The 21897-nt window shown below is 40.0% G+C and overlaps 2 protein-coding genes across 4 annotated transcripts in view; one reads left to right on the top strand and one right to left on the bottom strand.

Moving 5' to 3' along the window:
* The window catches only part of suclg2 (succinate-CoA ligase GDP-forming subunit beta), a 96855-nt gene that overhangs the window by 67095 nt on the left and 7863 nt on the right, over positions 1-21897 (top strand). The window contains exon 12 of one of the 3 annotated variants that reach the window (XR_010093937.1): positions 21736-21845. Coding sequence is in view for 1 of the 3 variants with exons in the window: in XM_063474596.1 (XP_063330666.1) it covers positions 21736-21856 (121 nt within the window). In the remaining 2 variants the exon portion in view is untranslated. Of the gene's footprint in view, positions 1-21735; positions 21857-21897 lie in introns of those variants that run through there. The other 2 variants (XR_010093938.1, XM_063474596.1) reach the window with 2 other exon arrangements.
* Positions 807-3304, bottom strand: LOC134627219 (E3 SUMO-protein ligase ZBED1-like). The gene is made up of 3 exons (XM_063473168.2): positions 2090-3304; positions 1661-1913; positions 807-1481 (listed from the first exon to the last, which is right to left on the bottom strand). The coding sequence occupies exons 1-3, from the start codon at positions 2590-2592 to the stop codon at positions 1065-1067; spliced, it is 1173 nt and encodes a 390-aa protein (XP_063329238.1). The 5' UTR covers positions 2593-3304; the 3' UTR covers positions 807-1064.

The following is a 21897-nucleotide window of genomic DNA, read 5'->3' as shown; positions in this document are numbered from 1 at the left end:
TTGCTATAGAGGTGAGTAGATCTGCAATGCTAGTCAAAGTGGACACAGCGTATTTGCAGTAGCCTATAGTGAATGGTAGGACATGAGTAACCCATCATTACTAAGCTGTGACACACCAGTGAACATGCTTAAGAGTAGTGGATGGTAACTAAAATCTAATCACACCTTAATTGTGTTTCCTTAAAGGTACAGGTTTACTTTTGCTAATCTGGCATTTGTTCATAACACCAACAATTAATCCTTACCGAGTATTATAAGCTATAATGAATAAGGCTTATATTTAAATAAACACACCAGTGTAAGATGGAGTAATTACAGTGAACTACACTGAGTCAGTGGAAAGTGTATTGAACAAAGCACACAAGAACAATTTAGGCAGGTGCTCTGGAACTTTCAGTCCTTGCATGTTTTTTTTTTTCATTTAAGCCTAAAAGATGCATAACAACAGATATTGTAATCTAGTTATTAGATTGTAATAGATTATCTTGAAAGTTTGATGTTGCTATTCAAACTCCCAGTTTCAATGCCTGTTGATGGCTTGTCTAGCATCTCCATCAACTAATGCAACTAGAACTAGTGCTGTCAAGAGATTAAAAAAAAATAGAGATTAATTAATTATGATTTTTAATTAATTGATCTAATTAATCTCTTTTTTAATCTCACCTAAAAATAGCTGAGGAAAGCCCTCAACTTATTGTGGCAGACCAAAAGACTGATATATAACAAAGAAAGTGACTTTATAAAGTCATTTATTGTTTAACAAACGTTAAACAGATGCAACCATTTACATACTGTTGTATTCTTTTGTAAAATAAGTGGAAAAATAAATACAAATAAAATCAAATAAATTAAGTGCTGCAAGTTAGCACATCAGAGTTGCTCTTTTCTGAGCAATACAGCACTGAAATTCCTCTGCTTCAGATAATGAAAAATAAAACTGACATTGCAGTGCTGCAAGTTAGCACATCAAAGTATTCTTCCATCACAAAAAAAAGTGCTGAACATCAAGCAATCTATTCTAGTAGGCTACAAATGACACAGCAGCTATGCTGACCACATGTGTCTCATTTCTTCTTCCTCAGCCAGTCGCTAAGACACACCAGCCTGGTAACATTTTCTGGAAGCAAGGCTGCCCTTTTCTTTTGCACTATGTGGCCTGCAAGGCTAAAGAGTCTCTCACAGGGTACAGAGGTAGCTGGGGAGGCCAGGTACTTTTGTGCTAGGACTGACAGCTTTTCATAGACTCCTGAGTGAGCATACCACCACTGCAGGGGACAGTCATCAATACTGATGCTGGGTTCTGCTCTGTAGCGCTGCAGCTCTCCAGACTCAATTCCATCTTCTGAGTCAGAGTCAGACCCCAGAAGGAGTTCGCTCCTCCTCTTCTTCTGAGCTGGTCCATCATCCTCTGTGGAGGGCTGGAGACTATCTGCTCTTCTGGGCTCTGCTGCCTGGAGCATATTCTCCAGAATGGTCCACACCTGAATGAATGAATGAATGAATGAATGAATGAATGAATGAATGATTGTGATTAAAACTAAGTGCTTTTTTTTTTTATTTTATTTAATCTTGTAAAGAACTTTGTGTTCCATATAATAAATAAAAGTTTGATTTGATAATGAATTGGACTCATTAGTCCAGCTTAACCTTATTGTCCTACCTGTTCCCTCTTTTCTCTTGGAAGACATTTCAAATCCTTAAACCGTGGATCCAATGCTGTGGCCACCTCGAACCATATCTCGTTGCCATTAGCTCGTCGTGCTGCCAGATCCTTCTGGAAGGCATTCTTGAACTTCACCACGTAGGCAGGATCATCATCAGTAATGTCCATGACACGGTACAGATGGCGAAAAGCAGGCAGCACTACAGAGCAAGAGACGTAGGCCTCACCACCCAGCAGCTCTGTCACATACCTGCAGAGGTGGAGAGGTTTGCTAAATAAACCTAGCTGGATTCATTTAAATCAAAGTGTAACTGATTCCCAATTTAATTGTCCTTAAAAGTTCCTTGTTATGTTCATTAATTTTGATTTTACACATGTAACAGTAGTTTATATAATTAAAATGGGAAGGTGTTTATTTGAACTTACTTGCATGGTTCAAGCAGGAGCTCCAGCCTCTGCAGTTTCGCCCACTCAGCTTCGGTTGGCAAGACCAACCTGTGGTTCTGTTGGTCCAACGTAGCCTGGACAGCCTCTCGGTTACATAGGAGGCGTGAGACCATTGCGAGAGTCGAGTTCCACCTGGTGGGTACATCCTGTATAAGTTGATCGCTCTTCTTTCCGAGTGCTACTTGTTGTTGGTTAAGTTCTGTGGTACTCGCAGGGCTTTGTTTAAAATGACCAACAATCTTGCGGCACTTTGCCAGTACACCGACAAAACCACTGCTATCGAGACATACCGTGATGGTCCTCTGGAGAATGTGAGCATTGCAGGCGATGTGCTCATATGGAAGTGCTCTCATAGCAGCCAGCATGTTTGCTGCGCTGTCTGTGCCAATGGTGGATATCTTGTTTTCAATACCCCAGTCATTTGCTACCTTGAGGAACTGTTCGGCGCATTTATCAGCAAAGTGCCTGGTTTCTGTTGTCATGACGGTCAGTGCAAATGAGTTGAGGTTCCACTCACTATCAATAAAGTGTCCAGTCACCCCAAAATAGCTGTGGTTGCCAGCTGAGGTCCAGTGATCTCCGGTTATAGCAACACAGTTGGGAGAATCCTCCGCCAAAATCTCAAGTTTTTTTCTTTTCGCCGTCGTACATTTTGCTGATTTTGGTCGTTACTGTAGTCCTGCACGGCGGCTTGTATGACGGGTCATTGGACGCAATTTGCAACACCTCTGTCAATCCTTCGTCCTCTACTATATTTATCGGCCTACAGTTCATCGCTATCCACTTGGCAATAACATTAGTCAGCCTGTCGGTCGCAGACTTGCTCATACGAGGGGTATTCTCTAGTTTTGTTTGGCGAAAAGCTTTGCTCTGGCTTGCTATATTGCTAACGTCTTCACTGCTAGCTGTTGCTGCACTCGCGGCTGGGTGCTTTGCGTTGAGGTGATAGGCCAAACTTGAGCTGCTTCGGTGGTAAGCAAACTCCTTCTTACACTCTAGGCAGACCACTTTACCTTTGTCAATGGTGCCGTCGGGGCGTTTATGAAATACAAATTTCCCGTTCATTGGGCCAACAACTCTCAGATGCGCCTCCATATCCACACTGTAAGCTAATCACCACTTCTCACCTTGACCTCACGACGTGACTCCACCCCCAACAAGTCAAGCACAAGGAGCCCAGCACATAAAAACGGATTTTATAACATAGCAACTCTCATACAAAATCAATGATGTCAAGAGATTAAAAATTAGATTAACGAGATTAAAAAACATAACGCGCTAAATAGCATTGTAATTAATTAATCACAATTAACGCGATAATTTGACACCCCTAACTAGAACATAATTTATCAGCAGTATAATATTAAGGCTTTCCTTGATTCAGCTACATGTGGAGTCTGTGACAGCCGTGTTTTGTGATTATTGCACATCAACTAGCATTAGCGCCTCCAGGTAAGAGGTCACAACATTAAACATTCTTACATTGCTTTTAAACAGGCTTGTGGAGTCTTTCCCAGCTTTGAGTGAGGGGACAGGATACACTCAGGATAAGCTGGCATATACCACAGAGTTAAAACACAACCAACCCCAATATCAAATAGTACAACAACCTCTGTTTCATTATTAGGCCAACACTGCAGGAGAGAAGACAGAATATCAGGTCAGCAAGATAGCCCAAAACATTCAAATGAAAGAACTAGATGTTGGTCTTAAAATGATACACGAGCGGCACGGTTTCCATATTTAAACAGACAGACACATATTTAAAGTTTATGTAGGATGAACTGGACAGAAGGATGAAAGCAAAGCAACCTACAAGTGGACCACTTTGCAGAAAGAGTATTGAGATCAACTTTCAACTGTTTTTTTTTTTGGTTTTGTCTTGTTTGTTTGCCACAAGTATAAGTAATTATGAGATTTAAACCTTACAGAGATTTTCAGTAGATGCAGCCATGTCATTGATTTGAAAATTCCTCGTTCTTGACTTATTGCATTCACAAACGTGGGTGTCCACACCGCCCCGCTATATACCAAACTCAAAAGATTAAGAGGTGTTTTTAGTTTTTTTCATAAAAATTACAGCACACAAATAACAGAAATGGAAACACTATTTTGATGTTATCTAATGAAGTGCCAAAAACAAAACAAAAATAAATAAATAAATGGATAACTGGTAGTGAGTCTTTTGTGTGCACACAGTCTGTGTCAACACACAGGGGAACACTGAGACTTCAGAACATTTTCACTGTGTTTGTCTCATTCAGCCACATATTTGTTTCAAATAACTTTCAGATGTTTCACATAACAAGCAGCACGGATTTTGTCCCTCATCATTTCAGCTGCAAGCACTTTATAAGGTGAACATTGAAACTGAATAGAAATCAGACCTAGCTTCATTCTTGAGATCATTCTCCTTCTGCTGGTCTAACAGCACAGGTAACAGCTAGTCTTCTCCAGCATCATTGCTCTAGTTTAGTGTTTCCCAACCACTATGCCATTTCACACACAGGTGTGCCGTGAGAAATGATCAGGTGTGCTGTGGAAGATCATCTGGTTCCACCTGATTAGTACTCTAAGCGATCGGGGCGAGTAACAGGCAGAACAATTGTATTCTCTTCCAGTAGAGGGCAGTACAACTACCTGCTCTAATTAAATCATTTAACACACAGGCATTTAAACACACACAGGCATAACAATACTGCGTGTATAAATATGAATATATGAAGTTGATGACTGTGAAAATAAAATAGATCATTGTAATCAATTTCTTGTTTGCTCCCAAACCTGTGACACATTAGCTTGCACTTGAAGTTCAAAGGTCACATTATATGGCCTTCCTGTTATTCACAAGGCCCCCAGACAAGACTTTCATCGATCTGAAGTCTACTCTGCATCTTCCTTTTCTCCCCAGGCTTTTATTGGTTTCTCTGATCCCTTTAATACCTGAGCAAACCATTAATGGCTAATTGATATGCTGCACCGTTCTCCTGAACTCCATCAAAGTATGCATGGCAAAATGTCAGCCATAAAGCCGTCGGTTGCCCCCACCCCCTCCCTTCCTCTAAGACACATGAAAAATCCTTTGCATTTGCATATGTGAACAGGCCACATCTCTATTTGATGAGACTTCAGGACATGGGAAATTTTTATGTAAGAGCTCTCAGTGCAGGAGAATAAAAGGCATGAGCTGGGGTTGCTAACATGCCCAATCAGTGTGTGTATCTGTGTCTGGCTTCTTGTAAATTAAACCCTGATTGTGCCCATCTGTTTCGACCAGGTTTGGATGTTCCTGGCAATTTAGCACCCACTTTCCCAGACCTTGTTGCATCCACAGGGGTTGGGAAGGAGAGAAAGCTGGAATAGAGAGCAAATTGGGTCTATTCTATCAATTTCTGAATTACTCATTTAGCTGGGGCTGAGTGCCGTAGAGAAATCGTCATCTCCATTCATTAGCTGCTGTGATTTGGTCATTGACAAGAATGATAAATGAATAAGTGGGTTTGTTGGAAGGAGTTCTATACTGTATGCAGCGGCTTGCTTTTCATTAAGCTTTTCTCTCGATTTTGGCATTTATAATACGACATATGAACTTTGACGTCAGTGCAACTACTATACTGTTCTTGTCCCTCTAAGTATGTTCTAGGGATCTAATATGCCATCCTTTTGGTGCACGTAGCTGAATTCATATAGTAAATTCTCACTCTACACCATATTCACCTGCCCCTTGCTTAATTGGCTGCCCTTCCATTCTCTCACAGCTTAGGTACGGTTTGTGCTTATGTATTCTTAGAAAACTTGCGCTGCGTTGGTGTAGTACTTGTAAGATGCGTTAAGGTGAAAATTGTAGTTGCAGTTCCACTTAATTGTGAGGGGGAGGAATGTGAAGTCCTGAATGAACACTAGAGAAGTTCTGTAAAAATCTTTTTCCCTTCCCTGTCAGCTTGTTTAAGAGCAGTTATTCTACTTAAAAAAAAAAAAAAAAAAAAGAATTTGTTTCTTTTTTTCCTAACTATGCAGAGTCTTGGAAATTATTACAGCAAAATCAAGCTTACAGTCTTTTAACCTGAAGATTCTTCTGTGTTTGGTCTCATTTACAATCACTCTGGCTTCACTTCTCTCCTGTGCTCAGTGTGTGTGTGTGTGTGTGTGTGTGTGAGCGCGCCACCCAGCTACACAGCAGAGCAGTTAACTACAGGAGTCACTAATAACAGAAGCAACTTATAACCAAAATATGAGAGCCCCTCCGAAATAGTTTTACACTCCATAGATGTTCCTCAAGTCCATCACAACATATCCTCAATATGTAAAATCTATTGATTGAGCAAAAGAAACAAAATCTATACAGATTTGTAACCTTGCATGTTGTAACAACCCTTGTAATGGTATAGCACCGCTAGGGGATGTCGTCCTATTATTGTAGTAGTTGGAGAATCTCCCAGTGTGAGTGCAGCGGCAGCCATTACAGCTGAGCATGCTGCTCTCCGTTCATCTGTTTAGAGAGACCGCACCATTGTAACGGGCCGGCGACTGCCTGACCACGGCACATGTATGTACGAACCATCGACTGTAGAAAACATGGTACGAACAGTGTAGAGCCGTGGAGATGTGGCTTGTATGGTCTTGTTCTGTTAACGCTAAATAAAGGCCTTTGTTCTGTTTAACTGACTGTCCTCCGAGTTGTCCGGCTAACTTCCACACCAGGATTACCTGTTGAGCATTTTTGAGAATTAGTGTTAACTATTTGTTTACACCCATGTTTACTTAGAAGTCATTCTGCTCTGTTACTTTTTTGTTAAGTTGTTTATAGTGGAATGCACTTCACTGAAAGTGAGCAGTCAGGCCTGCTCTGTCGGACACGTAAATGGTGGGGAGGTGACTAAAGATGAGAGTTTGGGCGATGATTTGCCTTGCAAAGCACACCCATCTGCCCTCTCGATGGCTCATTGGCTCCCAAGATCAGGTGCTATCTGAACTGGAATCATTTGGATAATTGACCTTCTGTGTGCATACATTAGAATAAATTAATTCTGATTGGCCGTGCAGCATTAGGAACAAAGCGGGAAATGTTGGCTCTTTTATATTCAGCTGCTGGTTTGTTGTACCCAGTCTCTTAGGTGATTATGTATGCCATTCCCCAAACTATTATGCATTTCTTCAGCTTAATAAAATAATTCTTGCTCTGAGCAGAGTAGAGCATAACAGACACACACCAGTACTCAACTTTTTAAAGCTTCAGCCTGACTTTGCAAAAAAGTATCCATCCTACCATATGTCTATGCACTTATGCAAATTTCTATACATATTTCACGACTAAAGGTCAGTGATGTATACCAATCTATGTGTCTGTTCAGGCAGAGAATAAGAATAATATTCCTGCTTTCATCATTTGCTTTCTTGTCTTCCAAGTTGTTGTTTAGGTTTTTTTGTTTTTTTTTTTAAATCTCCAAATGACCTTGCTATTCCAGTGAAAGTGGTTACACTGTGTGTGTGCACCAGGCCCGTGTAGCTTTGTATGTGTTGTTGCTGCGTGATGGACAGCCATTAACCCTTGTTCGGGGGGTTGAGGAATATTTATGTCTGCCTGTCAGCAGTAGCACGACACCCTCCGGGGATGAATAATATGCCTGCCCTACACTGGCTCCAATTGTTGAGTCTAATTCACACCAAAATGGTTTGTGTGTGTGCATGTTGGTGCGCCTGCTGATAGGTTTACAGTGTGTACGTGCGCATGTGTCATTTCGGGGGCTCTCTGATACCCTGAGGTGAACAGCAGGAGATGAGTTCTACATCCCTCACTGACATCTGACAAACCTCCCGCTCACCACAGAGGTCGGTCTCTCCTCGCTCTGTGTCATGCATGGCATCTCTGTTGCCTCGTAACTGTTCTTTCCTTTTTCCCTTCCCGTGTAACCTTCAGTGTGCACAAATATATAAAAGGATTTTAATCCTGATTATGTCAACATTAGGACTGGAATGAAAAGGTTGTTCAAAGGTGCCGAAACCTATAGCCTGGAAGAGTTTGCAACTTGTATGGTGACTGTATAGAAAGTGGAACATGGTCTTAAAATGGAAATGAATTAAAATGGCATTGCATTCTATTGAAGTTTCAGCTATTTTAATTAATTGACCTTCATAACTAATTATCAGATCCCTTCATTTTACTGTTATTAAATCTCGTGTCTACCATCGTTTCCAAATTCATGTTTTTTTTCTCCCCCTGAGTGTGACATATTTTCATAGATGGCTCTAAAAAGTCTCCCAAACGTTGCTGTTAAAAATGCCTTCTGGATTGCTTTCACTCACCGCAGTAAGCTTTAGGGCCTGTAGTGAATGACTTTTGCTGCCAATGGGATCATTTCTACTCTCAGCCTACATGCAGTGCTGCTCCAGCCTCTGCTGGTGTGAGGTTGTCAAGGTCTAAGAAGAAGAGAAATTTTGTGGAATGAAATAAATACTTATACAGCTGACCCAGAATCAGTCGATACTCTGACACCAATCAATGCAAAAAATTACTATCAGATGAGATACTCGTTTGTAGCAGTATCGGTACTAACGACACCATTTTTGCCTCCTCCAGCTGACCCACAACTTCACACAACACCTGCAGACTTGCAGGCACACAGCCCCTCCTCTGACATTCATAACACTAAATAACACTTTAAGTTATTCTCAGAGACCAGTAAAGCTCTCGTTTAAACAAGATTGAAGTATTGAATAGTTATCATAAATGTTAACTTGGCCAGGTTAACATTTGTGATACCCACTCAATAGGTGCTAACTATTAATACCTATTACCCAATAACCACAAACCCAGCCTCAGGTCTCAAGATGCCAAGACCTCCAGATCTCAACATCAGTCAACTTAAAAATACTGTTGTTACTGATGCTTTTGTTTGCATTGCTCCAATTTTTTAAAATGATTGTTTTGCCTCTGAGGAATCAAAAGTAGTATTGAGTCGTAATTATCGAGCTTGAAATTCTAGTATCATGACGACCCTAGTATGACCTTAGTGCAAGTCGGATCAGATTTGTCTGTTCGCTTTGACGATTTGAGTACTCGTCCCTTTAATGTAACATTGGCCCACCGTGTCAATTTGTTGAAACACACTTAGAAAGTAAATATGCATCTCTAGTCTAATCAAGCTCCTCTAGCCCAAAACGTGTTCCAGATAAAGTCACGTCTAAACGCGTGAACATTTTAAAACTGTGCTTATGTTTAATGTTCTTTGACATTTTTAAGGTTCTTCAAAATGCTATCCTGGCTTTTTACAAAAAATGTGCTTCTTTACAAGGTCTGCTGTGGTGGTTTTTGCACCGGAGATTCATAAGTGAGACTTTCATCCTTCTCGGTTGTTTAAAAGGATTAACTGGCAGCGTAAAAGAATGTGGACACGAGCAGCAAGTAACACGCTTATTGCTCAACTCCTGCTTCATTAGAACTATCCAGTGCTTTCAGGGTATCTTAACCTGTCCTTCATAGCTTTCAACAACAGAGTTTTTCCCCGTCTGCACCTCTAAGCCAGCAACATCAGCTCCCTGCTCCTATCTGCATGACAAAGAGGAAGTATATTTTGGAAAGCTGACCTTCAGAGGCACCTTCTGGGTTTTCATGTGCTTGAAGTGCATTTAAAGACAAATACACATAAACTCTGTGACACTATTCATAAAATGTGTACAAGTTATAGGTTTTGTTGTGGGAGCAATTATTCATAATTTTCCCCACTCTATTATACCCATGTACTCAAATAAAATGCTAGAGTTGACTCTGTAACACAGCAGCGTGGATAAGATTAAATACTTTACCAAATACAACTTCACAAAAATATTCTGTTTGGCCTAAGGCACTGAAATGTTTGGTCTTAAACTCAAACTGTGTCAAGATGAAAGCTTATTTTTGTGTATGTGAATCATAATAATGTAAATGACAGCTGAATGAATTCACAGTGTGTTGTTGGGATGTATTTCATAGAAAATACAGGGTTTTTTTTAATAACTTTTTGTGTCTGATAAGTTGTGAGAGTCTCTCTTAAATTTGAAATTTGATTTCCATGAATACTAGACCTTCATTCTGCTAATCATAAATCTGAGGGGGGGTGAAAGGGTCACATAATCATTGTGATGGTTTAGTAGCTAAGAATAAAGCTTCAGTTACACAGTGACATCTTTTTTTTAAGCTTCTTAAATGTTGGTATAGGTGATAATCATCATCCTGCATCCAGGAAACTCTTGATCTAGCCTTTTTTTTGTTTTTGCTTTTTGTCTTCAGAATCAGAATGTATCGGTCAAGTATGTGTACATGTGCAAGGAATTAGGCTTTAATCTTTCTTTGGTCTCAGTGGCAACAGAATAGACAAACAGACAATTGCAACATGACACGAACAACAACTACATTTGTAGCATATTTATATTTAAATATTCAGACGTGTAAAGTGCAAAAATGTTGAAATAAATTATGGAATAATATCTCTTCTTATTGAAGTGATGTTTCCTGGAGCTCAGTGGACACTTGGCCTTTGGTCACTATTACTTATTAACCGACTGTCTCTTAGACAAAAAAGACATTTACATAAGTAGTAAATCCAGGAGTACTTGGATTGTACACAGTTGCACTTGTAGTTTTACAGTATTCCTTGCCTGTAAAATGGGCACAGCCATTTATTAAAACATGTGCAAGCTTACATATAAATGCATTATGTAAGGCAAAAGCAAGTTAATATATCAGCAATTGTACAAATGGATGCTTTCCAGATAGTGTTGCATGGTTGATGAAAAATTGACGGTGTATTTCTGTGTTCATAAATCCATCGATTTTGACAGGATCACCAACACCACTGGCTGAAATGCAGCCATGAACCAGTGTTTACAGCTAACTCCCTCACACTCACTGTTGGCTCACCTCTCATACCTCAGCCTTTTCTTCCTGGCTTCTTGACAGTTACCGTTCAACTCAGGCCTTTTCTGATTAGGCTTCATTGAAAAGTAACGGATCAACTGAAGGGCCAGATGCATCTCTCAGGTCTAATAGCTAGCATGTTATTTGAACAAAATTACTATTTTATGCCTCTTATTTTTGCTATCTGTCATAGATTCATCTAAAAAAAAAAAAAGGGAACAAATTACATGTTCTTGCAACAGGCTTTTAGTAACAAAGTGTCCAAAGATAGAATTTCAGATTGGTTCTTTGCTAAATTGTCTGGTATGTGTAGACAAAACACCGGTTCCCTTGATTTAGATTCATTTTTTATGCTTGAATGGTTCACAGATTGGTGAAAAACAAAAAACATCCCTCTGAAAATGGTCAGGTACAATGTCCAAAGAAAAACTTTGGAGATTTCATGTGCTGTGAGAACTTTTAAAAAGTGTAAGACCGTCTGGCTCCTTGGAAGGAAAATATAAAGAAATTAGGGGCTGCTCAAGAGCTTTGCGCAATACTGTACATTGATCCAGTAATTTAACCCCAAGAAATGAGATGGTTATGTTCACAGTGGTGTTCACAGTGGTCTGTCTGCAGTTAAATGTGTTTGATTCTCATTTTTAACAACAGAGAGAGATTTTTTTTGGACCCCACATTTGGAAGAATCACATCCTGAATGACAGAGTAGAAAAAGTGGTAAAGACGTGTCACTAGGGATCCCCAAAAGTCCCACAAGAACAGAAACTTGTCACAAAATGTTAGCAAATCACAAAATGAGTTTCATGAAAAAATGCTTTGCTTGTCTTTTCTACTTTGCTGAGGAAAAATCAAAGAAAATCTTTAATTGTGGGGCGGTGGAGCCCCTCTAAAATAATCCTCTCAGTCACGACAAATTGCACAGTTTTTGTGTTTGCTTGGCATATTAGACAGTTTTGGTTAATTAGCATTATTTGTGCCTCTCACACCTGGCGAACATGTTTAAACTAATCTTAATGGGAATGCCTGGCAGTGACTGGATCAGAAGGCAAATGATTACAATCATTAAACTCCACATGCTGTATGATTTTATCTCCCGACTGTCGACACCAACTGGCCTACACTGGAACAGATTTGATCCCACTTGGTCCAATCAGTCATTACATCCAAATCATAACTATTAGTGGCCCAGAAATTGTAATGTATATTCACCTCCTACTGTTTTTTTTTTTCTTTATTCAGCCAGAGATTTTTGTGTACATACTCATTGCATTACTTTGACAAAACAACAGAGTGCAATGACTGATTCCAAAGCAGTGCAAAAGTTTGTGGGAATAAGATACTCACTGCTTACTCACAAGATATGTTAAAGGCCGTTTTCAGGATCCATTCTGTGGTCACACAGGTTACACCAGACCTCAGTTTGGTTTTTTCCTCATTTCCCTCTCCCTTTCTGTACCTACCTATACCTTCACACAAACTGATTTTGGCTGGAAGCAAAGCCATCTTTTCCTTGATTGGTTTCTATTCTTTCGCCTGCAGGGGGAAAAAAATGGAATCCCAAGGGGCTCCAGGTTGGAGGTGGCTGAGTGCTCATAAAAGACTCTTGGCCAGGACATATGTGAGAAGACTCAAAGATGTGGATGAATGCGTGCAAGACATTTCGATGCATACTCGAGTTAAGGCTCTGAAATAGTGCTCTGTCGCGTTGCTCTCAGGATGATTTGTTTTCAGAAAAGATAATTGGTGCCAATAATATGAACTGTATGACTATCTATTGAACTGCTGTTCAGTAGATGGTTAAAGTTGGGTTAAATACAGTCACTCTGAAAGCATGTAATCATTGCACAGCTTTTAAATTGGCACAAAAACAGGAACATAAAGGAGTATGTGTATTTAGTAAACTTAGTTCAGTAATTACGTCCTTATGTCCTCCAGATGTAACCCCATCCATCAGACAGGTATCCAGCTGCCTGTTGCGGTAGGTTTTTACCATCTGCTGAAACTTCAGACGCCACTGTCTGTCAAAAGGTGTCTCTGCCAGTGACATGGCCAATCTTTGACATAATGCTCAGTCTGTCTCTCTGCAGTCCCAAGAAGGGGCTGTCATGCTTCAGCAGGCCGGATAATTATTTCCCTCTTATCCCTCCTTGCCAGGGCCAATCCTAGCCTTCAATAGAAGTCAGGGCCTGCACCACTTCCCATCAGTTCTTTCTGTCTCTTTTCTTCTCCATCTCCCTTCTTCCATCTGTTTCACTTCACCTCACTCTCTGACTTTAAGACCTTCTTTTTTCCTCAGTCTGTCTTTATGTCATTCTCTCTTTCCTGTTCTGTATCATCTCTAAGAATAGATTTGCATGGCAAAATAGATACTCAGTTTGACAGAATCAGTGGTCATAGTAGCAAATGTTCCATAAAATTGCCGTGTGGGGTGTTTGATTCTGTGAAGTGGTCATTTAATGCAAAGCTTGTAGAAGAGTTGGGTTTCCCAGAGATGACAGTATTACATGATGGAACTCCTTGATTTTTAAAAATGCTGAATTTAATTCAGTAGGTGCTGTCAGGAGTTTGGATGCTCATTACTCCTCTTGGCGTTGTTCACTGAACCACTCACTGAATGAATGAAACAGTCTGATATCATGAAGAGGGAAATACATAGCAGTATTTGGATGTATTGAATGAATTAATTCCTAGTTTTTGGACCTTTTTATCAGCATTTTGGAACCCAGCTGCCGAACCTGGACCTTTCAGATGTTTTTCTTTAAACATCAAAATAAAGTAAATGACCCTGCTGCCATTCGTGAGATTAGGCTGTAATATGGAATTTATAAGCAATTTACCCATCTCAGTATCTCAAACAAGGCTAAAAAGAAGGAAAAGAAAGCATGCTAGAATACTGTGAACAGGCTCAAGTCACTCCTCATTTCTTTATATTTTGCATCCAAGTAGCCGGTCTTTCTTTCCATTTTTAAAGTGCTCTTCTGCAGTACTTTTCCAGGCTTTTAAAGTTTTTCCCAACTCAACTTGCTGATACAGTATGGCTCAATCAATGCCAATTGCAAGCATATTTGGGGGAGAGCAAAGTAATCCAGATGCATAAAGAGATTATGGTTGAAATGAAGACCTTGGCATTAGTCAGACATAAAATCTCACTGCAGGTGTGAAAACTACAACACCCTGCCATCAGTGATGAGACTTGTATCATATTCAGATGACATAAACCCCCCATTCAGCAGAGTCTGATGATGTTTTGATGATGTGGAGTTCTGCTCATCTGCCCCCCCACCACCCCACCCCCTCGGCAGATCCAAATTTTTTACAAAGAAGTTTACGGTCAATGAGGAAAACCTCCAGGCTCCAGGAACCAAGTTTTCTTTTTTATAGGCATGGTGAAAAGCATCTTATTCCATTCATTTGACCATTCATTGATGATGACTTTGTTGATTGTGCTGATGGTGAAGGTCTTTTGGGTGCAATGGTTGTGAGTACAGTGCAGACAAGTGAAGACTGTTCATTAACGTCTCAAATGTCAATGTGTCTTACTGCATAATGGCAAATACTGTTAAAATGGAAAAAACAAGCAAAAGAAATTTTGCAGACCATGTTGGAGAAGCTGAAATCTAGTGAGCACAAATGGACCATATGGGTAAAAATTTATTCACATTTTGTGACAAAATTAGAGTTGAATATTTTATTTGGTATTTTTTAACTCGGCGTCACGGCGTAAGATTTTTTTTTATTATTATTATTTTTTAATTCAATAATTCTATCAAATTTGTCATGGATCTAGTTTTCAGCTCCCTTTAAGTTGTTATTTTACAAAGTTTAAGATATTTGAGTATAGAAACTAAAGATATACCAAGAAATCCAAAACAACTCAGTGCCCATCTAAGACAATTTAATGCTTTCCACTTCAAACACGGGCAGAAACAGAATAATCGTTTCTCGCCAACTGCTCCTCCTTTCAGTCCAAGATGTTTTACTAGAGCCAGCAGGCCTGCTTTGATTTGGAAGCCGTACATGTTAACCTGTGGCCCCAGGACCAAAAACTGGGCCCCCAGTGGATCGAAAACAAATAAACAAGACCTGCCAGAGCAGGCGGTGACAGTACAGGCTGTCTTGAGTAGATAAGACAGAACAATAGCCCTTAATAGGCCACAGAGAGACACACACCCATCTCCATCCCTGCCTTTTTTTTTATACTCCTATCTTGCTTGCTGGTAACAAAGGGAACAAGATTCTTTCCCTCTTCTATCCTGCTGAGAGATTAGCGGTGCTTAACAGCGGTATGGGCATAAAAATGTGTATTTGAGTGATAATTCAGCAACGCACGCACAACTCATGACAAGGAGCCTCGCAGAATGAGAAGGAATACAATGCCTTTATTCCCTTCTGGGCTAAAATTTGGAGGAGAAAAGTACATCATGTTTGTTTGCTACTTAACAGTCTATGGAAATGAGCACCAAGACATCCCCAACATGGAATGGTGCTTTCTAAAGTTGTCCTCATTTTTCAGTCAGTACAGATGACTGTTTCAGTATATACTGATCGAGATCTGTGCCCTTAATAATTACACACAGTGGGGTTTTTTCCCAGATATGTATTCAACATATGTTTCATAAAAAACTCAGACAGCAAGACTACAATGAAGGTCCACATGAGCATGGTGAATTGTCTGAGTTATAGCTTTCTTGTCCTAAATGCAGTTAGTGGGGTGTATAATAGCAGGCAGAAAAGCCTGTTTCTCCTGTGAAGGCCCCCTTTTTTTGACTTTGACGCAAAAAAACCTTGGCAGAGTATCTGAATGCCGGCAGCAATGATCCTATTTTCTAAAATTTGAATCATTTCAGCCGCACCCAGGTAGAAGGCAACAGCTCATGCTGCAACTCTGCCTGAAAGAACACACAAAGATCCTCTAAAAGAGTGAGCTGGCACATTATACCTGATGCCTTTATGCTGAGCTCTGATGAAAGAAATCCACCCCGCTGCCAACTTTGCTCACCTGAAATGAATGCCTTTAAGGAAAGAGACTGTAGCGTTTTACCGTCTGTTGCAGAAGTACAGAAATGTGATGTTGAAGGTTTGAGGCAGATTGAGGGGCGCAGTGCTATTTCACACCTTGAAATCTGGATTTCTGAGATGCTGAAAGGATACGTGGTGCAGGGGAGTTAGTCGTTTGATTGCACAGGACATCAAACAAATGGGCTTGGTACTAAATTTGGCTCCCATTCTTCTTTTTTTTTTGTTTCCCCCTGTTGTTGCATTTTAACCCCACAGCTCACTAACCTGCGGAGAAGCAAAGTAGTTCAGACCTAATGTGCCGTTTTCATTCCAACACAAAGGAACAGTACGCTTGACCTCACCATATTATACATTTTGGAACCGAGTGACTCATTCCAGGGCAGAATATCTTTAGAAAAATGAATAGTTAGAACTGCCGTCGCTGCCTTGTTCCCTCCTGCCACACGGTTCTGTATTTAACGTATATCTGCGATCTCTGCTTGGAACATATAGCAGCTGAAGAACATTTATATCAAATGTCTGCTTATTTGTCTCTTTGTACGAGGTGCTCCTTTAGGATGTACACATTGTCATAAAACGAAACAGGAGAAGAAGGGGAAAAAATAAAACAAACTTTCAGCAAAGTGCAACTTATTCCTCGCCACATCCATATTTCTATAAACTGCATTTACTTTTGTGGCCAGCAACATAAATCATGCCTTATATATCATTAATATACATGGGTGTCAATAGGAGATGCATGAATGGAAGAAATATGGTTCATCCCCACAGAGACAGAGTTGAAAAATGGGCTGTGGATGGGGTGAGAATAGAGGCTTCTCTAGTGAAGCTGCAAAAGGCGTCTAAATCTCTGCTGCCCCCAAGTGGGACTCCATATAATGGAGGGTGTGTGTGTGTGTGTGTGTGTGTGTGTGTGTGTTTGCGACACTAAACAACTGTGATACAATATGTGCAGCTTGAGCCACCAGAAATAAAGAAACACACGGTTATCGTAAATCGGTGCCCCATTTTGCTGTTGCTCAGTGTCAGCTGTGTAACGCGAGGAGCACTCCAACAAAACTGTCACATTAAATACGATACATTGTTAACGCACTGCACTGTGCATGCGAAGTCATGGCCGATGATACGAGCATTGTTTGTTCACTGGTAATACAAATAACTCCAATGATTATCTTTCCTCAGCGGGTAATTTTTTTTTCTCCACATTTGATCTTTCTTTAAAGCTCTGTTTATGCTCTGCATTTTATTTATTTATTTTTCATCTATTGTAAGTTGCTGGCGGTCAGGATAAAAATTGGGTGCGTGCATCGACTCGAGTATTATAATTTGGTTGATTATGTTTTATCTGTGGATAATATCCAGTTGTTGTTGTGTTGCCTGTTGTGTGCCGCACCTGCACGGGGTAATGTAGAAATACACACTTTCATACTTGTGCCCTAAGGCAGGATGTAGTGTATATGGCAAAAAGAGGAAAAAATATAGACAAGCATGGACTTGGTGAACTCTGCATCACATCAGCTGCCAGTGAGTCTTTGCCTTTGATGGTAACGAGTGAGTAAATGTTATTGCTAATATATTGCATATGTTTCCTTTAAAATGTATGTAAATTTACCCGTATTTCACCTCCGCATTCACCTGTATGTGGTCCTTCCCCTGTAGACCCATTACTGCAAACACACAGGTCATACAATGTGTGGTAGAGCAGATCCATGCTTGAGCAGTGATGTCAGTCGTAAACATAGACAGTAATGAACAGCAGGGATAATTCAAAGCTTGTCCTTTAGATGCTTTACAATAGGTAGAACATTTTTCAACATTATATTGACTTTTCAAACTATTCATGGTGCAAAATACAAAGTGATCATAAAATAAATAAAAAGACAGAAAAAAGCGGAAATAAAACGCCCTCCTCTCCTTCCTTTTCCTTTTCCTTTTCAACTTCACATGAGGAAATATGGATATGTAATGATATATAATAGCTTTCCTTTTTACAGATTTTTTTTCCTTTCAAAGCCGTGCCTTAAAGCAGAAAGCGCAGCCTTTGTTGCAGCAGTCTTTTCTTTTTTAGCATTTAGAGGTTAGTGGTAGTTGCAAATGGAGTTTTTTCCCTTTTTTTCAGATATGGGTAACATAAAAGAATTGTATGATTAATTTACAATAATGAAATTAGACTCATAGAAGTAAAAGAGAAAACAAAATGATTATAAAAGTGAAAATGTGCTTTCCATTTTTGAGCAGTTTGTAATTCTGGGAAAGCATGAGCAAGTGTGCTTGTAAATATTATCTTAACAAAACACATATAGTTTGTTACTGTTTAAATGATGGGAATATTATAACAGGGAGAAATGAAGTACTAGAAGTACCTAAAGCTGCTGAGTGGCACAATTATCATTGTTTTGAGTGTATCGTCAGCTTTCCCATAGACTGGGATTGTGACTTCATTGGAGTCTAAAACTACAGCACACATAATTCAGACTATAGCATAAAGACACTAGCATTTACCATGCCTCTACCCCGTCTATAATTTTCCATAAATACAGCTCCTCATCATACAGCATTACTCTCTAATCAGCAGGCCGTGTTTCATTTGATCACCTTTGCGTTTTATTGAAACATCAAACTGTTATTTTCAAGTTTGAGACTATCGATTCCCTGCCTCTTCCTCTTGTTTGTTTGTTTTTGCATTTCTGTGTGATGCACTTAATCAGCACAAAATGGCTCTCGGTGTAAATCGAGCCTCTTTCTCGGTGTCTTTGCGTGGTAAATGAGTTTTTTTAGTCCTGCCTATGTTTGTGTTTGTTCGGGAGCGCTCTCCTGGTCTTGTGTCATTCTCCGCTGTTCGTACGGAGATGCTCATTTGGATAGCATATAGAGGACAATGCCATGGCGACACTCTGATAGCTATCCAAGTCCTTGATCTTCTCTCCCTGTAAACATCATTACCACACACTGACAACATACACATGCACAACAGGCACGCACACACAAGCACACAAACACAGACCCACAAGCTGCTCATCCAAATCGCTGCTAACAGATTAGCAGTGATTATAAACAAACATGGAGGATTAATCCTGTGTGCTCTCAGTCTACTTTTCCACTGAGCTAGCTAGGGTAATTACCAAGTCCTAGATTGTCAGTGTGTAATCACACACACGCAAACACACACACATACAAGCTGCAATGCTTCTCTGTTTGGTGATATCACTTTTGTGCTTGTTTTATAAGAAAGTTGAGCGTGTCTTCATCGATATTTTAGGGCAGCTGTGCTCTGGTAAAGATGATGGGATGTTAAGTCACTTTCCAATAACCTGACAGCATCTGAACAGGTCACTGATGTGTTGTAATGCACAAACTGGACACTTTTCCATAAAGGTGCAACATATATATCCATATATCATTTACATAACACTTTCCACAGAGGCTCAAGCAAGATTATCCTAGTTCAGTAACACACACTGCTGTATCGTGCCCTAAACAGCCAAACATAGCAGCCTTTTGTCATGAGACACACTTTTGACACTGTCTCGCAGTCTTAGTCTGCCCGTGCTAACAGAACAGGCGACTCAAAGCTGCTCCTTTGTGGAACAAAATGTGTTTTTATGCACACCTGGCAAAGTGTGAACTTCACACTTCTTCCACCTTTCACTGCCAGCAGAGTGCAAAGATGCACTTTGTATGTCTCTGTGTGAGTTTGCCTTTTTCACTTTGCCCTACAACTTTACAGTAAAGTCTTCACCCCAATGAAAACTTACCAGCAAGAAAAATAATCATGATAAATTACCCCTGAGACACTGAGAGGATTGGCCATGTTGCGTACAATACTGTGAACTCCACGTAGGACATTTTTATTATTTAAAAAGCAAGACTTTACCAGTTTGTCACATCATTGTTAAGGGATTTCATCCCCTCTTCTTTACAACATTACTTCAGTTCAGGGTGTTTGTTTATTCACAGCTCTCTTAAGGTCCCACTGCAGCTTTTCAGTCAGGTTGAGGTCTGAACTTTGAGTCAGTGCACCTCCTTAATTCGTTCCTGTTTTAGTTATTCTGTTGTAGATTTGTTGCTGTGGTTGGGATCAATGGTGGTTGTCAGACAGACTGTCTCATGTTTGACTCTCGAGTACTTTGGTATACAGAGGAGTTCATGGTCGACTCAAAGGCTGCTAGGTTCCCAGGCCCTGTGGCTGTGAAACAAACCCAAACCATCACCGTTGTTATGACAGTTGGTATGAGGTGTTTGTGCTTATACGCTATGTTTGGGTTTCACCAAACAATCTATCCAAAGGACATTAGAGTCTCTTTCAATAGTGTTTGCATGACATTCTTACCCTGCACAAAAAAGTCCATATGCAAAATTATTCTCAGATTGTGCACACCAGCTTATGTGTTCTTTACACCGTGCATCTGTTAGTGAATCACAGTCTTTCTAAACAACATACTGTCACGTGCCGTTTCTCTATATAAGGAAACATGTTAACCTCCAGGTGAAGTGGAAAAAGCTGCGACAACAATGTAAGAGAGAGTTCTGCAACACTAACCCTAGGACACTGGAGAAAGTCACACTAAAGAAGCTGAAACACGTCAGCAAAGGTTCAGCTTTCCAAAGTGTTTCTACTGTGGTTTTTAAAAAAAAAAAAAGAAAAGGAAATTATAAAAATTAGTAGTAGTAAAAGTAGTAATCGCAGCACTAGCAGTATTAGTATTTAGCTTTTTAAAAAAAAACCAACTTGTTTAGAGTTTCAAAGACAGCCAGACCTTCATCATTGAAATGTGTGTATGCACAGTTCGTACATAAACTTGTGCATACACATTGTTTCAATGAGGTTCATTGTTCCAAAATTTGTGGTTTGTGAGAAGAGGCTTTTTCTAATTGTACTGTCGTGAACTTTAACATTTAACAGCTTGTAGAATCTGAGATGTCGCTCTTGGGTTTTGTTGCACTTTCTCTGATCGCTGCACAGCCTGACCTTGCAGTGAATTTGCTGGGACATCCACTCCTGGAAAGATTGGCTGCTGTCTTGATCGTTTTCCACTTGTGAATAATCTTTCTCAGTGTGGAATGATGGACTAAAAATTGTTTGCAAATGGCTGTATAACCCTTTATAACCCATTGATGGACAGCAACAGTGGTCTGTAAGATCACAGCTGACATCTCTTTGTCCTCAGCATTGTACACACCTTTGCTGCTCTGGACCAGCAAACTGCCAAAGCTTCTGCTTGTTCAGAGGCGCTCACACTCACTAATTATCAGTTAATCAAGTGCATGTAATTAGCAGGACCTGGCAGCTACTTACTCTCTTTATTCCTATAGAAGCAATAAGGGAATTCTTGGTTTTTCATGTACTGCTTTTGCATTTTAGCTCAGTTTTTGATAAAGAAATACTGACATGCAGTAATTTGTCATGTTTTGTTATCTGAGGTTGGAGTTACCTCACTTTAAGACCAGCTAAGGACCAGATTATTTCTATTTTGTCTTTATAAGTAAGACGTTATAATTTAATGATATAATTGAATGTCTTTTTTAGTACATGTCTGAATGAAGCTGCTAGGATTCCCAACAAGACATGCTCTGCTGTTTGTTTAAATGTTGTTGCTTGCTATTGCACAAAGATGGTACAGCTGAAACTTGTCTTTATCTTATCATTTCATTTCACTTGCTGTTTATTGTTGGGTTAATTCTTTTTTTCTTTTTCTATTGTCTTCTTTCACAGGTTGAAGCCATCCTGGTCAACATCTTTGGGGGCATTGTTAATTGTGCCATCATTGCCAATGGCATCACCAAAGCTTGCCGAGAGCTGGAGCTCAAAGTGCCACTGGTGGTCAGGCTGGAAGGTAAAACAGCACTTCACACTCACCCACACTGGAACACATGC

This window comes from Pelmatolapia mariae, linkage group LG5 (genome assembly GCF_036321145.2).
Source record: "Pelmatolapia mariae isolate MD_Pm_ZW linkage group LG5, Pm_UMD_F_2, whole genome shotgun sequence".
NCBI classification, from domain to species: Eukaryota; Metazoa; Chordata; class Actinopteri; order Cichliformes; family Cichlidae; genus Pelmatolapia; species Pelmatolapia mariae.
Note: the sequence above shows the minus strand (reverse complement) of the source record. Positions and strands in the feature narration are given on the sequence as shown.

What these genes read in the sequence shown, in the direction of transcription:
- LOC134627219 (XM_063473168.2), bottom strand. Translation starts at nt 2,592, where the DNA reads ATGACAACAGAAACCAGGCACTTTGCTGATAAATGCGCCGAACAGTTC. An exon ending in CTCCTGCTTGAACCATGCAA is followed by an intron (nt 1,914 to 2,089) that starts GTAAGTTCAAAT and finishes CCACCTCTGCAG; the next exon opens with GTATGTGACAGAGCTGCTGG. An exon ending in CAAGAGAAAAGAGGGAACAG is followed by an intron (nt 1,482 to 1,660) that starts GTAGGACAATAA and finishes TCATTCATTCAG; the next exon opens with GTGTGGACCATTCTGGAGAA.